General features: G+C 35.5%; 1 protein-coding gene across 1 annotated transcript in view; it reads right to left on the bottom strand.

The window, feature by feature from the left end:
* The window catches only part of ACVR2A (activin A receptor type 2A), a 96,257-nt gene that overhangs the window by 31,125 nt on the left and 48,309 nt on the right, over nucleotides 1-16,823 (bottom strand). Inside the window, exons 2-4 of the mRNA XM_023730370.1 lie at nucleotides 6,388-6,595; nucleotides 3,437-3,546; nucleotides 3,106-3,260 (exon numbers count right to left, since the gene is read on the bottom strand). Of these exons, the coding sequence (XP_023586138.1) occupies nucleotides 3,106-3,260; nucleotides 3,437-3,546; nucleotides 6,388-6,595 (473 nt within the window). The remainder of the gene's footprint in view (nucleotides 1-3,105; nucleotides 3,261-3,436; nucleotides 3,547-6,387; nucleotides 6,596-16,823) is intronic.

Genomic DNA, 16,823 nt, shown 5'->3' with positions numbered 1-16,823 from the left:
GTGTGTGTGTGTGTGTGTGTGTGTGTGTGTGTGTGTGTGTGTGTAAACATAAACACACACACAGGCAGTCCCTGAATTACAAACAAGGTCCATTCCGAAGTCTGTCTTTAAGTCAAATTTGTATGAAAGTCAAAACAGGTACAGATCGTATCTAACATCAGTTGGTCAAATGTTTGTCTTAGTATACAGTGTACCTTTCTGTGCATTAAAAAAATTAAAGAAACATTTCCAGATATACTAAAACATCTTTAAGATAATAATACAGTAATAATAATGTTTTGATGTGTGTCACAAAGTAGTGCCCATTGTACATACCTCAAATTTTTAACATAACAGGCTTTATGGGGGTTGGTTTGTAAGTATGAGTTCTATGTAAGTCAGATGTTTGTAACCCAGGGACTGCCTGTATATGTTGGTGCTGTACGCCGTCAAGTCAATTTTGATTCATAGCGACCCTATAGGGCAGAGCAGAACTGCCCCACAGGGTTTCCTAGGCTGTAATCTTTAAGGAAGAAGATTGCCACATCTTTCTCCTGCAGAGCTGCTGGTGGGTTCAAACCACTGACCTTTCAGTTAGCAGCCGAGCACTTTAACCATTGTGCCACCAGGGTTCCTTTATATATATACACACACACAGTTTATATATATACATAATATATACACACGCACACATATAAAATGTGCGTGTGTATATATTATATAATTTATACATATATATATATATATATAAAACTTAACAGTACCTGAGTACCTTGTAAATGTTTAATAAATGGTGATGTAATTTTCAATCATTATTTTTAAACAGGAGATAAAACTGAGCTTTTTGTAACAAGAAGTACACTAAGGAGTACTGCAGAACTACAGTTTGTATAAACCTCTCATCACAAATAAGACTTAAAAGCATGACACCATACTATTTCTGTTTCAGAGACAGTGAAGAGATGGCATAGATGCAGTTCCACATTGCTGACAACACCCCTTTTCCACAGCACAGTTTGCAACAGAAAGAAAGTATAAAGTCAGACATGTCTTCTATTTTTCGTAACAAACCTTAATCATTCCAGGTCACTCTAGCACAATACCTTTAAATTTATTCATCTTTCAGCAATTTATATAATTCATGTGTATTCACCACAGAGCAATTCAAGTACTACCTAAATGTGTACAGTAACATTAACCACGGCTACAAATACCTAAAATCCACAAAACCGGAAACTCATTGAAGATCTCTGGTTCTTAGTCATTTATGAATAATGTTGCATTTTTCTTTTTTAAAAGTCAAAACCCTTGAATTAACACTTCTATATAAAGTGGCCTCATATATAGAATATTCTGACTTTTAAAAAATGGCTGAAAACTATTTATCAATTTTGTTTACAAATCAATATTGCCTATAAAATTGCAGTATTATTTTAAAAGTCCTATCTTTTAAAAACTTTAACAAGCTTGTTTTTAAATGTGGTCTCCAGTTTGTTTCTATCATATCACAAATCTAGGGTAAAATTCAGGAAACTATCACAGACTGTATAGTATCTCTTCTACATTTAACTACTAAAACAAAAACTGGTTACCACCAACAGAAGACAAATGTGTCCTATGGCTATTTGGACTAAACTATACATATGTTAGGCAATATAACTGTTATTTTAAAATACTTTTACATGTGATTTTTAAAAACATCATAAATTAGTTACTAATGTTTAAAAGTTAAAATACTTAAGTTGTATAAGATAGTGTCTGTTTATCTAATTTACTGAACAAGGCATTTTTCCTTTGGTTTATATCTCCATATACATATCTTACAAAGATTATGGGGATCAATGATCTAATACTAACGGATTGCTGCAAGTACTGAGAAAGGAGTGTGTTATGTAAATAAAGCTTAGACGGAAGGAGTTGTTTTGGTCAGTGAATTATAGGACTTTACCATTTTCTTCTATCAAGTTTTAACAATTAATCCTACAGGTATTAGAAAATCAAAGTTAAACCAAGAGATCCAGAAGGCTAAGGTAATCTGATCCTAAGAGTTAAAAGAAAACATAGTAAAAACCAGACTTTAGAAATGTCTTCAGCAAGTATATCCAAAAGTTATCAGCTTTCCTGGACTTATAAAATGTTAACTACTACTAAAAGTCCTTATAAAACAGTGGACCAGAGCCAACTATCCACAGGGTAAAGAATGAGAAAATTTAATGAATTTAATCTATTACCTACTATATCTATATTTTCAGAGATATTTTGGGAGGCGGTAAGAATTAAGGGCATTAAAAAAGTATTTAGTCTTTGGTACACACTTCATATACTACAAATAAACAAACAAACAAAAAACCCTGAACTACTGATAACACATGAGAAATGCTGCTCCCTAACACAATATTTTTTATGGATCTATCTTTCTGAAGACTTTGAGAAACCTCTCTTTTCCTCACTTTCTTGGGTCCCTTCCTAGGTTAAAAGGATGTTTTGGCAAGCAGTCTTGAAAAGACACAGAAATTTAGGAATGGAGGAAGGATGGAAGGGAAAGAAAGGGTTGTGATATCACTTCTTCTCCATCATTAATTACTTATCAAGAAACAAAGCAGGGTGTATCTCATACTTTAAAGTACTGAAATGAAAGTAAAACTCCCCAAAGAAGAATAGGAATGGGAATACCCTTCATTCTACTCTATCTCAACCCTTAAATAAGAAAAGTTTAAAACCAAAAAAACACCAAACCTGTTGCCGTCGAGTCGATTCCAACTGATAACAACCCTACAGGACAGAATAGAACTGGCTCACAGAGTTCCAAGGAACGCCTGGTGGACTCGAACTGCCTACCTTGTGATTAGCAGCCATAGCTTCTTAACCACTACGCCACCAGGGTTTAGGGCACAGCAACTTAATTTTGTAGAAGTAGCTAGAGTTCCCATGGCAATAAGCATTCAAAATTAAACCCCAAAGGAAAACGATTTTCAACAATCTAATAGGTTTCACTAATTTTTAAAAATATAGAGAGAGAATTACGAGGAGAATAAAAACATTCCTACTTATTTTAAAATCCTAGAATATGTTTTCTTCAAATACACGTCATTTTCAAACAGCACAAAGTATGGGACAATAACTTACTTGCGTTGGAACAAGCACAGGAGGATATGCCATCTTGTGATGCCTGTACATCCAAAATGCACAAATGACAATCCCCGCAATTAACATAAGCGGCACCAAGGAATAGAGCAAGATGTTGTAATAGGGTGGCTTAGGTGTAACTGGATTCGAAGTAGCTGCAGAAAAGGGAGGAAAAAACCCAATCAAATCACTATATATAAATATTTATTACATCAAATTTTAGGGAAAAAATAGGGGAGGAGGTAGGAATAAATTACTTCACCCAATACAAGTATACCCTGTTTTCAATTTACTAGTTCAACAAACCTATGTATTTTCCCTGTGAACTTACGCTGTGTGACTTCCATCTCCGGAAAATAAGAAAACCTTTCGTTACACATATTGCCCTCACAGCAACAAAAATATACTTCAGGGCTGTCTTTCTTTTCTATACAATCAGTCCTATAAACAAACAGAGGAGAAAAAAATCAAAAACATTATCATACTGAACCTACAAAAGGTATTTTTCTAAAGTTTTTCTCAGAGATAAATCAGTTATATTCAATTTCAGGATTTTTATCGATAGCTAATGATCAATTCTTAAAAGCCAAAAATGTTCCTGGATTCCTATTAATAAATCTCATCAGAAAAAAAAACTTCTAGTTTTATAACAATCACATTTGCTTTTTGAGACTATTGCCTTAATTTGTTTTTTAATGACCAATCTAAGGCAACCATCTTTTTTGTATTTTAATTATTAGAAAAGCTTGAATATGAACATAAAGACAACGAGAAAATCTGGTCTACGAATGCTTTTGCTCACAAGAAATAGTTTCCCAATTTCATGACTATAAAAACTATATATAAAACTAGAATATAAAAACTGATACAAGCACCTATCTCAGGAGCAGAACATACCTCAACATTAGATACCCAAACTAGGCTTGGAAATTAATGGTTTCATTTTTTGCAGCACAATGAACAGGGCTGAGATAAGCAACAGGTAGAGAATAAACATGTAACAACAAACAACAGGACTTAGTAACTCAAAAACTGTTTAGAGTTAGGTTAATTCAAAGGGGGAAAAAAATGGGCAGTCTTCTATATAGGACCGAAGTTGTTAAAATGATACTATTTGGCCTCTAGAACAAACCTTAATCAACCACTAAGAAACAGCTATGCCTATAAACAGAAAAATACAAAGCACACTTTTGAACACTGCTAACAAATAACAGGTGAATTTAAAGACACATCTTACAAATAAACTTCGAACTTTTGTGATGGTTATTAGAATATTAAGGTTAAATTTCAACTCTAAAAGTGAAAAGCTCAAGCAATTTCAGAGAGAAGGCAGTTTTAACAAATCAAACTTTGAAATAAAAGCTATATAAATATCTATTCAGTAGGACATAAAAAGGGGCTCTGGTGGCACAGTGGTTAAGAGTTCAGCTGCTAACCAAAAGGTCGGCAGTTCAAATCCACCAGCCACTCCTTAGAAACCTTCTGGGGCAGTTCTGCTCTGTCTTTATATAGAGTCACTATGAGTCAGAATCGACTCGCCGACAACAGGTTTGTTTTGGTTTTGAGGACATAAAAAGACAAACAAAAGCTAAGTTTTAACAATTTATAGAGAGAAATGTATAAATTTGAAAACTAATTTGTTATATTTAGAATTATGCCTCAGAACACAGATCATCAACGTGATTAAACATCATGCAATTCAAGAAAATTACTTTTCCCCATGCAATTTCATGAATGTAAAAATTATACATATATATACACACACATATACACACTGTATGTACTTAAAACTAAAAACTCTTGTCTTTTCCTCCATACTTCAGTATTTCTTGACTTATCTTTTCTCTTCTTTTACTATCCTTATTACTTGTTTTTCAATCAAGTTTACAGCATAAAAATAAAAATTCACATATTTTTATATTAGGTTAAATGCCCCAGAAACAAATCTGGTGTAGTAATATCACTCTAAGAGCAAGCATGTGTACTAAACAACCCACTTTCTGTTATCTACACCAAAGCTCTAGCTACAGCAAAAATGGTTCTGAGTCTCAGCCAATTGAAATACTGGTATTAGGTAAGAAGCACAGAAGCTTTTTAACCACAAGAATAGGGATCTGTGCTTTCAACTAATTAATAAAAGATAGTTTGAGATAAAGATGATCCTCAAATCTCATTTTTCCCCCAATTTCTTCCTACTTACCTTTTATAATAGCAATTATCATTTAATGATTACTTTGATAAACAGAAATGCAACTAAACTGTGTAACTATAAAGAAATAATTCCTGGGCAATTCACTGACTTAGAAGCATACACTAAATACTAAATATGTACCCAAATGATTATGTTGCAATTTCTCATGAAAAGTGGAGCAAATTCTATTTTCATGGGCTTATTCAGTGAAGTTTGATATCAGTCAGACATGGTCAATCGATCACAGATTCCCAGCAATCAACTGAGGCTCCTGAAAAAGGACCAGGAGGTGTCGACAGTGTTCAGTGACTATATCAACACTTTTTGGCCCCAAAATGTCTCTGTCAGTCATTAGCATCCACCCCTAGCGGAAATCCTGTGGCTGAGGCAGTTAAGTGATCAACCCATCTATGGGACACCTTATGGAAAGATTACAGGCAGTCAATAAAATGACCACTGTATTTCATTTCCAGTACAGAATAAAACAATTTAAACAAGATCTTTTAAATAAAATGTAGCTTTCTATGAGGACTGTGTTAGTTCTGATGTAATTCTCAATGTGTAGTTAAAATGTCTCTTGGGTAAAGAACAAAGGCTTACTTTGCAAGAAAAAAAGGGGAGGGAAATGTAGTAAGATCAATTTCTCCTAGATACATAAAGAAGGAAATGAAAAAGAAATTAAATACTACGATTATGCTTTTTTCTCCTTGAGAATAGATTTTACAGCAGATACACGGTCTTTTAAAGCAATTTTTTAAATCCTTTTTTCCTTAAAATTGGCACCAAAAAAAAAAATCAAAAGGTTTCCACAATCCTGAAAACATCAGTAAACAAATGGTTCTTATCTAGAGTTCTCATTACCTGGCAGATTATTCAAAATAAATGAAAGATAAAACATAAACATTCCATGTTTATTACTTTAAAATACTTATTCTGCATTAGAGCATGTTATAACGCTTTTTTTATAATCCCATCTTAAAAAAACAAGAAATATTTAAGTGAAAATCCATGCACTGATCATCTGCCTTTTAAGGAGAGGAGAAGAATGAAAATTGCTCAACATTATCATACAAAATAAAATGTTTCCTTACCTGTCATAACAGTTGATATCATCCAGCCAACAACCTTGCTTCACTATTTCAATGGAACCAGAAATATTTTTCCAAGTAGCAAAACAATGTCGCCGCTTATCTTTGTCACCGTAACAGGGCTCAACACCAGTTCGATTGGTTCTGTCTTTTTCCCAATTAGCATTATAGAAAATACACTCCTGAGTTTCTGATCTGCCAAGTATAGCACCTATAAGATAATAAAACAACAACTTAATATAACTGTATTAGCTCTTAAAATAAGAGGCTGTTGTCTCAGGGAACATCTAGCTCAACTGGTATAACACAGTTTATAAGGACAATGTTCTGCATTCTACCTTGGTGAGTAGCATCTGGAGTCTTAAAAGCCTGTAAGCAGCCATCTAAAATACGCCACTGGTCTCACCCCTTCGGGAGCAAGGGAGAATGAAGAGAACAGGATACAAGGAAAAGATTACTCCAAAGGACTAATGGACCACAGCTACCAAGGCCTCCACCAGACTGAGTGCAGTACAGCTAGATGGTGCTCGGCTACCACCACTGACTGCTCTGGCTAGGATCACAACAGAGGGTTCTGGACAGAGCTGGAGAAGGATGTAGAACAAAATTCTAACACACACAAAAAAGACCAGATTTGCTGGCCTAAAAGAGACTGGAGAAACCCCAAGAGTATGGCCCCCCAGACACCCTTTTAGCTCAGTGGTGAAGTCATTTCCGAGGTTCACCATTCAGCCGGGGATTGGACAGCCCCATAAAACAAAACAGGACTAATGAGGCACAGCAGTCCAGGGACAGGGACTGGAAGGCAGAAGGGGACAGGAAAGCTGGTGACAGGGAAGCCAAGGTTGAGTAAGGACAGTGTTGATGTGTAGTGGGGTTGTTAATCATTGTCACAGGGCAACATGTGTACTAACTGTTTAATGAGAAACTATTTTGTTCTGTAAACCTTCATCTAAAGTGAGAAAAGCAGCACAACTGGAAGAGCATGGTCGATGTCACTGAACTGTGCATGCAGAAATTTTTGAAATGGTGTATCTTTGGCTATGCATATTTTCACAAAAAAAAAAAAAAAAAGGTCGAGAAGAGAGAGGGTTGACATGTTGCAGGGTTGTTAACCAATGTCATAAAACAATATGTGTACTACTGTTTAATGAGAAACTATTTGTTCTGTAAACCTTCACCTGAAGTACAAAAAAATAATAATTAAAAAAAAAGAGGTTGTCTCCCAATACACCAATTTCAAGTGTTCATAAAATGTAAATTATTTACTGTCTTCCCAGTATTACAACATTGGGTTTAGGTTTCTAGGTAGGTTTCTATTGTAGGAACTGACCACACATATCACAAGATTTCTCTGGAAAAGGCCAGTTTCACTTAAGAACGTCCTTGAAGAAACAGTAGAAATTGTTGATTTTATTAAATCTCAACCCTTGAGTAGACTTCTTTTCAATCTTCTCTGTTACAAAATGGGAAGTAAGCAAAAGCACTTCTGCTGCATACTCAAGTATGATGGCTGCCTCAAGAAAAAGCCCTTGTATGACTGAGTTACAAACTATGGATTATGCATACTTGGGCATCTGGCAGCCACGGTCTCAAAAATGAACCAAGTCAGCCTGTTACTTCAAGAAAAACAACTGACAACATGTACTGCCAATGATAAAAGTTGAGCTTTCAAGTGAAAAAAAATAATTTTGGAAAACATATTTACCACTGTTAAGAGTGATACCTTTCCAATACTTAAAAAATGCTTTTCTGATTAGGTCAACAGTGATTTTGAAATACTGTATAATGAAATGTGTCAATATCTAGAAGGACTGCGTAACTCAGAGAACCAGTATTTTCCAGATGAATTAGTGTGATGTTACAAATGCATTCATGAGTTAAAAAAAAAAAAATTCATTCAATGTGCAAGATAGACCAATATATTTTAATATAACAGAGGACAAAAAGTTCATTGATAGTTTCAGATTCTGCAATGCAACTAACTTTTAAGAAACTATCTCTTATCTCATATGGAACAGTAAGGAAACTGGAATGGTTAAAAAAAATTCTGGGGGAAAAAAAAAAAAGCACAAAGGAGAATTCACACTACCTGATTTGAAGACTTACTATAAAGCTTCAGCAATCAAGACAGTGTAATTTTAGTGAAAAAAACAGACACAAAAATCAATGAAACAGAACAGAGTCCAAAAATAGACCAACACATATATGGTCAACTGATATACAACAAAAATCCATAGCAATTGAATAGAGAAAAAGTCTTTTCAACAACTGATGCTGAAACAACTGGACATCCATATGCAAAAAAAAAAGGAACTTCAATCCCTACCTCATGCCATATACAAAAATTAACTCAAAACATATCAAACCTAAAACTATAAAATTTCTATAAGAAAACAGGTAAAAATATTTGTGACCTCAAGTTACGAAAGAATTTTCAGAGAGAACATAAAACACATGAGCTACAAAAGAAAGAACTGGTAAATTAAAATGTCATCAAAACCGCTACTCTTCAAAAGCTGCTGTTAAGGAAACAAAAAAGTCACACACTGTAAGAAAATATTTGCCAAACACATATCTGATAAAGGACTGATATTCAGGGTATATAAAGAACTCATTACAACTCAATAATAATAAACTACTCAATTTTTTTTAATGAGTAAAAGAGTCAAACAGTCACTTTGCCAAAGAAGAGATACGAATGGCAAATTCCATGTGAAAAGATGCCCAGCATCATTAGGGAAATGCAAGTTAAAACCACAATAAAATGCCACTACACGGCAATTAGAATGGCTAAAACCAATAAAAAATTGATTGAAGTACGGTTAGTACGTGGAGCAACTGGAACTCTCCCAAGCTGGTGGTAGTAATGCAAAAAGGTCCAACCACTTTGGAAAACCATTTGGCAGCTTCTTGTATCTAAACATACACTTGCCATACTACTCAGCAATTGCATGTCTAGGTAGTTACCTATGAGAAATGAAAACATCTGTCAACACAAAAACCTGTACGCAAACATTTACAGTGGTTTTATTTATAATTGCCAAAAACTGGAAACAACCCAATGTCCATCACTAGTAAATGGATAAAAAAACATGCATACAATAAAAAAGGAATGAACTAGTGATAGCTGCAACAACATGGATATATTTCAACATATTATACTAAATGTTTAAGCAGCCAGACTCAAAAGGCTATATATTGTATGATTCCATTTGCAAGATATTCTGGAAAAGGCAAAATTATAGGGAGAGAAATCAAAATAGAGGCTGCCAGGAGCTGGTGATGATGGGAGGGAATTAATTACAAAAGTACATGAGGAAACTTTTTCCATACCTTGACTGTGTTAGTGGATATATGACAGCATGGGTTAATCAAAATTCATATAACTGTGTACCTAAAAAAATACATTTTACTCTGTGTAAATTATACTTCAGTAAACTTGACTTAAAAAGAGTGAAGAAAACCAAAGACACAAGGAAAGTATCAGTCCAAAGGACTAATGACCACGTGAACCACAGCCTCCACCAGTCTACCAGTCTTAGCCCAGAACTAGATGGTGCCCAGCTACCACCACCAACTACTCTGACATGGATCACACTAGGGGGTTCTGTACAGAGCAGGAGAAAAATGTAGAAAAAAATTCAAATTCTCAAAAAAAAGACCAGACTTGCTGGTCTGACAGAGACTGGAGGAAGCCCTGAGACTATGGCCCCCAGACACCCTGCTAACTCAGAACTGAAGCCATTCCTGAAGTCCACCTTTCAGCCAAAGATTTGACAGGCCTATAAAACAAACAATACCACATGTGAGGAACATACTTCTTAGTCCAATGAAGTATATGTGACCAAATGGGCAACACTTGCCCCAAAGCAAAGACTAGAAGGCAGGAAGGGACAGGAAACCTGGACAAATGGACACAGGGAACCTGGAGGATAAAGGGAAAGGGGGAAAGTGCTAACACATTGCTGGGATTGCAACCAATGTCGCAAAACAATTTGTATATAAATTTTTGAATGAGAAACTAATTTGTGCTATAAACTTTCACCTAAAACACAATTAAAAATAAATAAATAAACTTGATTTTAGAAAGAAACAAAATACTACTTGTTGAATTTTGGTATGGCAGCAAAGAACAACATCCACAACTATCTGAAAAGGATATTAAAATACTGCTCCTTTTTCTAACTGTGTATTTGTGTAAAGCCAGATTTCCTTCATATACTTCAATCAAAACATATCACGACAGACTGACTGGAGAACCATATATGAGAATCCAATTGTCTTCTACCAAAATAATCACTAAAGAGATTTACAAAAATGTTTCATTTTAGGAAGTAATTATTTTTCATAAATAGCTGTTTTTTTATTTAACGTATTAAATTTAGTACTGTTATTTTCAAACAAATTAATACTTAAAACTTCTCTGTTTTAACTCCTAATAGGATAAATATTAAAGATATAACCCACATAAACAGAAGTTCTTTGGGTTCTAAATTTTTAAGAACCTAAAGGGATCTTGGAACAAAAAAGTTAGAGAACCACTACTCTACAGTGTACTACCATGGAGATGTAACTAGAAGCTGCTAGTGTCTGTGCAATGGACTTCCTCTCAACTGTGGAAGAAATAATAGCATGAGTTGACACTGTAAACTATGGTTGATAACTCTATGTCAACTGTATTTAATAGTAACAAAGGGTTGTTACTATTACTTATGTGTATACAAAAAGCAGCCATTTTCTAAATTACTCCTTTTCAGAAACTTGTTGAAAATACTAACAAAGTAATTTTCCTCCTTTATCAAACAATCCAACAGCAATAACTTACTGCCCACATTATTATCTTAAACAGGGACTGGCAAACTTTTTCCTGTAATGGGCCAGACAGTAAATATTCTAGGCTTGGCAGGCCATATTGTTTCTGTCACAAATACTAAACTTTGCCACTGTAGCACAAAAACAGCCACAGACAGTAAACGAATGAGCACAGTTACATTCCAATAAAACTTTATTTATGGTCACTGAAAACTGAATTTCATGTAATTTGCACATGTCAAAATCTCACTCAAAATTCTTTTTTCAATAATTAAAAAAGTAAAAACTATTCATACCTCACCAGCTATACAAAAACAGAATACCAGTTGGAAACTAGCTGTGGTTTGCAAACTCTTATCTTAAAGTGATGTCCTAATTCTAAAGTCTAGTTAACCTGCCTTTTGTTTGTTTTGTTTGTTCTTTTTGTAGAGAAAGGGGGCTTGGTGAATTATCCCCCACTTAATTTCTATTAAAAAATCACTATATAATTATTTTCAATTTCCAAAACAAGAGTCTACTGAGGCACAGGAACACTACTTGAACAAAACTGACAAAAAGTAGAACATTGCCTTGAGCAGAAATGTGAAATAGGTTTCACCTTTGGTGTGAATTCCAGTCTTAATAATGGCTGCCTGCAAGATAAACATGCAAAAATCAGTTGTATTTCTACACACCAATAAAGACAATAATGAAAAGGAAAACAATACCATTTATAATAGCCCTAAAAAAATAAAATACTTAGGAATAAATCTAACCAGGGATGTAAAAGACCTATACAAAGAAAACTACAAAACACTACTGCAAGAAACCAAAAGATATCTACATAAATGAAAAAACATACCATGCTCATGGATAGGCAGACTCAACATTGTAAAAATGACAATTCTACCCAAAGCAATTTACAAATACAATGCAATCCCGATTCAAATACCAACAATGTTCTTTAAAGAGATGGAAAAACTAATTGTTAACTTTATATGGAAAGGGAGGAAGCCCTAGATAAGTAAAGCACTACTGAAGAAGAAGAATAAAGAAGGAGGACTCGCACTACCTGACCTCAGAACCTATTATACAGCTACAGTAGTCAAAACAGCCTGGTACTGGTACAACGACAGATACATTGACCAGTGGAACAGAACTGAGAACCCAGATGTAAATCCAACCACATATGGTCACCTGATCTTCGACAGGGCCCAAAGTCCATCAAATGGGGAACAGACAGTCTTTTTAACAAATGGTGCTGGCAAAACTGGATGTCCATCTGCAAAAAAAAGAAACAGGACCCATACCTCACACCATATACAAAAACTAATTCAAAATGGATCAAAGGTCTAAATATAAAGTCAAAAACTATAAAGTTCATGGAAGAAAAACTAGGAGCAACGCTAGAGGCTCTAACGCATGGCATTAACAGGATACAAACCATAACCAACAACAGACAAACTCCAGAAGATAAGCTAGATAACTGGGATCTTCTAAAAATTAAACACTTATGTTCATCAAAAGACTTCACCAAAAGAGTAAAAAGACAATCTACAGACTGGGAAAAAATTTTTGGCCCTTACAAGTCAGACAAAGGTTCTAATCTCTAAAATCTACAAGAAAATCCAACACCTCTACAACAAAAAGACAAATAATCCAATTAAAAAGTGGGCAAAGGAAATGAACAGACACTTCACCAAAGAAGACATTCAAGCAGCCAACAGACGCATGAGGAAATGCTTGTGATCACTAGCCATTAGAGAAATGCAAATCAAAACCACAATGAGATACCTTCTTACCCCGGCATTACCGGCACGAATCAAAAAAACTGGAAACAGCAAATGTTGGCAAGGCAGCGGGGAGATCGGAACTCTTATGCACTGCTGGTGGGAATGCAAAATAATACAACCATTTTGGAAAACAATATGGCACTTCCTTAGAAAGCTAGAAATAGAAATACCATACGATTCAGCAATCCCACTCCTAGGAATATATCCTAAAGAAGTAAGAGCTGTCGCATGAATAGACATATGCACACCCATGTTCACTGCAGCACTGTTCATAATAGCAAAAAGATGGAAACAACCTAGATGCCCATCAACAGATGAATAGATAAACTATGGCACACACACAAAACGGAATATTATGCAACCATAAAGAACAATGATGAATCTGTGAAACATCTCACAACTTGGATGAATCTGGAGGGCATTACGCTGAGTGAAGTAAGTCAATCACAAAAGGAAAAATATTGGATGAGACCACTATTATAAAAACTCATGAAAAAGTTTACACACAAAAAGAAACAATCTTTGTTGGTTACAAGGGACGGGAGGGGTGGGGGAAATACTAAATAGACAATAGATAAGTGGTAACTTTGGTGAAGGCTAAGACAGTACACAATACTGGGGAAGCCAGCACAACTGGTACAAGGAAAGGTAACGGAAGGAAGCTCCACAGACAAATCCAAACTCCCTGAGGGACTGAATTGCTGGGCTGAGGGCTGTGGGGACCATGGTCTCCGGGAACATCTAGCTCAATTGGCCTAACATAGTTTATAAAGAAAACGTTCTACATTCTACCTTGGTGAGTAGCATCTGGGGTCTTAAAAACCCGTGAGCAGCCATCTAAGATACTCCCCTGGTCTCACCCCTTCAGGAGCAAGGGAGAATGAAGGAAACAAGACACAAGGAAAAGATTAGTCCAAAGGACTAACAGACCACAACTACTACGGCCTCCACCAGACCCTGAGTCCAGTACAACTAGATGGTGCCTGCTACCACCACTGACTGCTCTGACCGGGATCACAACAGAGGGTCTCGGACAGAGCTGGAGAAAAATGTAGAACAAAATTCTAACTCACAAAGAAAGATCAGACTTATTGGCCTGACAAGAGACTGGAGAAACCCCGAGAGTATGGCCCCCAGACACCCTTTTAGCTCAGTAACGAAGTCACTCCTGAGGTTCACCGTTCAGCCAAAGATTAGATAGCCCCATAAAACAAAACGAGACTAATGGGGCAGAACAGTCCAAGGACTACAAGGCAGGAGGGGACAGGAAAGCTGGTAATACGGAACCCAAGGTTGAGAAGGCACAGTGTTGACATGTCATGTGGTTGTTAACCATTGTCACAAAACAATATGTGTACTAACTGTTTAATGAAACACTATTTGTTCTGTAAACCTTCATCTGAAGTACAATAAATAAAATTTAAAAAAATAATAATGGCTACCTGGAGCACTCCATTGAGGATTTTGAGGCCCAGGGCCTTAAAGTTGGAAGGGGAAAACATCGGTATCTTGTATTTGCTACCCCTAGTCTAGAAAGGCAGCCCTGGTGGTGTAGTTGTTAAGAGCTACAGCTGCTAACCAAATGTTTGGCAATTCAAGTTCACCAGTCACTCCTTCAAAACGCTATGGGGCAGTTCTACTCTGTCTACAGGGTTGCTATGAGTTGGAATCGACCCGACAACAACAGGTTTAGTCTCGGAAAGAGGTGCCCTGATGGCCCAATGATTAAGCACTCGGCTGCTAACCAAAAGGTCAGCAGTTCGAAATCAGCCGCTCCTAGAGAGAAAGGACCTGGCAACCCTGCTTCTGTAAAGATTACAGCCTAGGAAACCCTACGGGGCAGTTCTAGTCTGTCCTACAGGGTCACTACGAGTCAGAATCTGCTCAATGGCACACAACATTCTGGCGGAAAGATAAAACTAATGACTTTTTTTAGTAAAATAAAAAACAAAAAAACTTCTACCACTTTTTTGTTAAAGGTAAATTATGATTTCAGGATGACTGCCTGGATTTAGACTATCATTTAATTGATATTTTATATACGTGGAAAGATAGCCTACGGGAAAACCACCAATCTCACCACCTCTCCTCAGGTGGATTCTTTATTCAATCTCTATACCCTCATGTCTCTAACTAAACACTAGATGTAACAAGATAATTATAAAATCAAATCAAATTATATGTATTTTTACATTCTTAAGCTTATATTGCGATTTTAAATATGTAGTTCTAAAAAAGAGAACAAAAATTATTTATACATATTAATTTTTAAAGGCATCTCCCCATTTAAAATTTTGTCAAACTTTAAATCTCCACCTATAGGTTTATTCTATCAAAGTAATTTCAAATAGCTAACACTGCTATTTTCTTAAAAAAAAAAACAAAAAAAGGCATAAAAGGCTTGTCTGCGGTGTTTAATATAGTGGTTCTTAGCCAATGATGTGCCTCAAAATATGTTTTCTCAAATTCATATCCCTGAGTGCCCATTTTGTAAGTCCTGGAGACAGGTAGCTTAAAACTACATATATAAAATATACGTATGCATGTATACATATTATGTGTGTGTGTGTTTTTTGTTTTGTTTTTCGAAGACCCACTGACGATATAGTGTTCCTCTCTAGTTAAGAACAGCTGGCTTAGTAGATTGACCTGAACTTGGAGCCTACTTCTCAAGCTGTGACTTTGAACAAGTTACCAAACTTCTCACTACCTTGGTTTCTGTATCTGTAAAATTAAGCAGAATGTGTCAATTTCCAAATTCATTCCCAGATCTATAATTCACATTCAGTCAAGCTCCTTAGCCAAGTTATAGTAAATCGGTAAGTCTAGTCACAGAACCCAGCAGCAGAGTTAATTTAGTACTTTATACTCAAAGTACTGCTTATACATTAATGACTAGTACTAACTGCTTCCTTTTTCCTACCATTAGAAAAAAAAGCAATACACAGGACCTGAAATTTGGTAGGACATTTCACCATAAAATATTCCTGCAGAAGTTGTGTTCAAGTCTAAAATACCCTTTTTTTCAAATAAAGTCAATTTCATCTACAACAACTACATCTGAGCACAATCTGGGTTTTGTTTTTTAAAATCATAAAGTATTAAAGTAATATGTTGTTGTGTGCTGACAAGTGGATTCCAACTCATAGTGACCCTACAGGACAGAGCAGAACTGCCCGTAGGGCTTTCAAGTCTGTAATCTTTACGGTAGCAGACTACCACATCTTTCGATTAGCAGCCAAGTGCTTAACCACCACGCCAACTGGGGTTCCTTGTAAAGTAATACATCAAAATCAATTTTACACAATCTCTTCCAGAAAACAGAAGAAACTATTCCCAACTCATTTTAAGAGGCCAAAATTACCTTGATACCGAAGATAGTTCCAGTAAAAGAAAAATTATAGACTTACATTTTTCACTTAGATACAAAAGTCCTCACTGAAATTTTAGCAAACAGAATCCAATAATGTATTAATTTAAAACAAAATGTAATACATTACAACCAAGTAGGATTTATTCCAGTATGCAAGGCTGATTCAACGTTCAAAAATCAATCACTACAACCCACCATATCAACAAGCTAACAGAGAAAAATCTATGCTCATATTAATTGATGCAGAAGATATAAAATAAAATTTAACACCCATCCATAATAAAAACTCTTATTAACACAGTAGGAATAGAGGGGAACATCCTTAACCTTATAAAGAACGTCTATAAAAAAAACCTACAGCTCACTCACATCATACTTAATGGTGATAAATCAAATGCTATCCCTTTAAGATCAGGAAGAAGGCAAGGAATATCCACTGTTACCACTCTTTTTTAACACAGTACTGGAAGTTCTAGCCA

This window comes from Trichechus manatus, unplaced genomic scaffold (genome assembly GCF_000243295.1).
Source record: "Trichechus manatus latirostris isolate Lorelei unplaced genomic scaffold, TriManLat1.0 scaffold00036, whole genome shotgun sequence".
Classification (NCBI taxonomy): Eukaryota; Metazoa; Chordata; class Mammalia; order Sirenia; family Trichechidae; genus Trichechus; species Trichechus manatus.
This window is presented reverse-complemented; position numbering and strand designations above follow the sequence as displayed.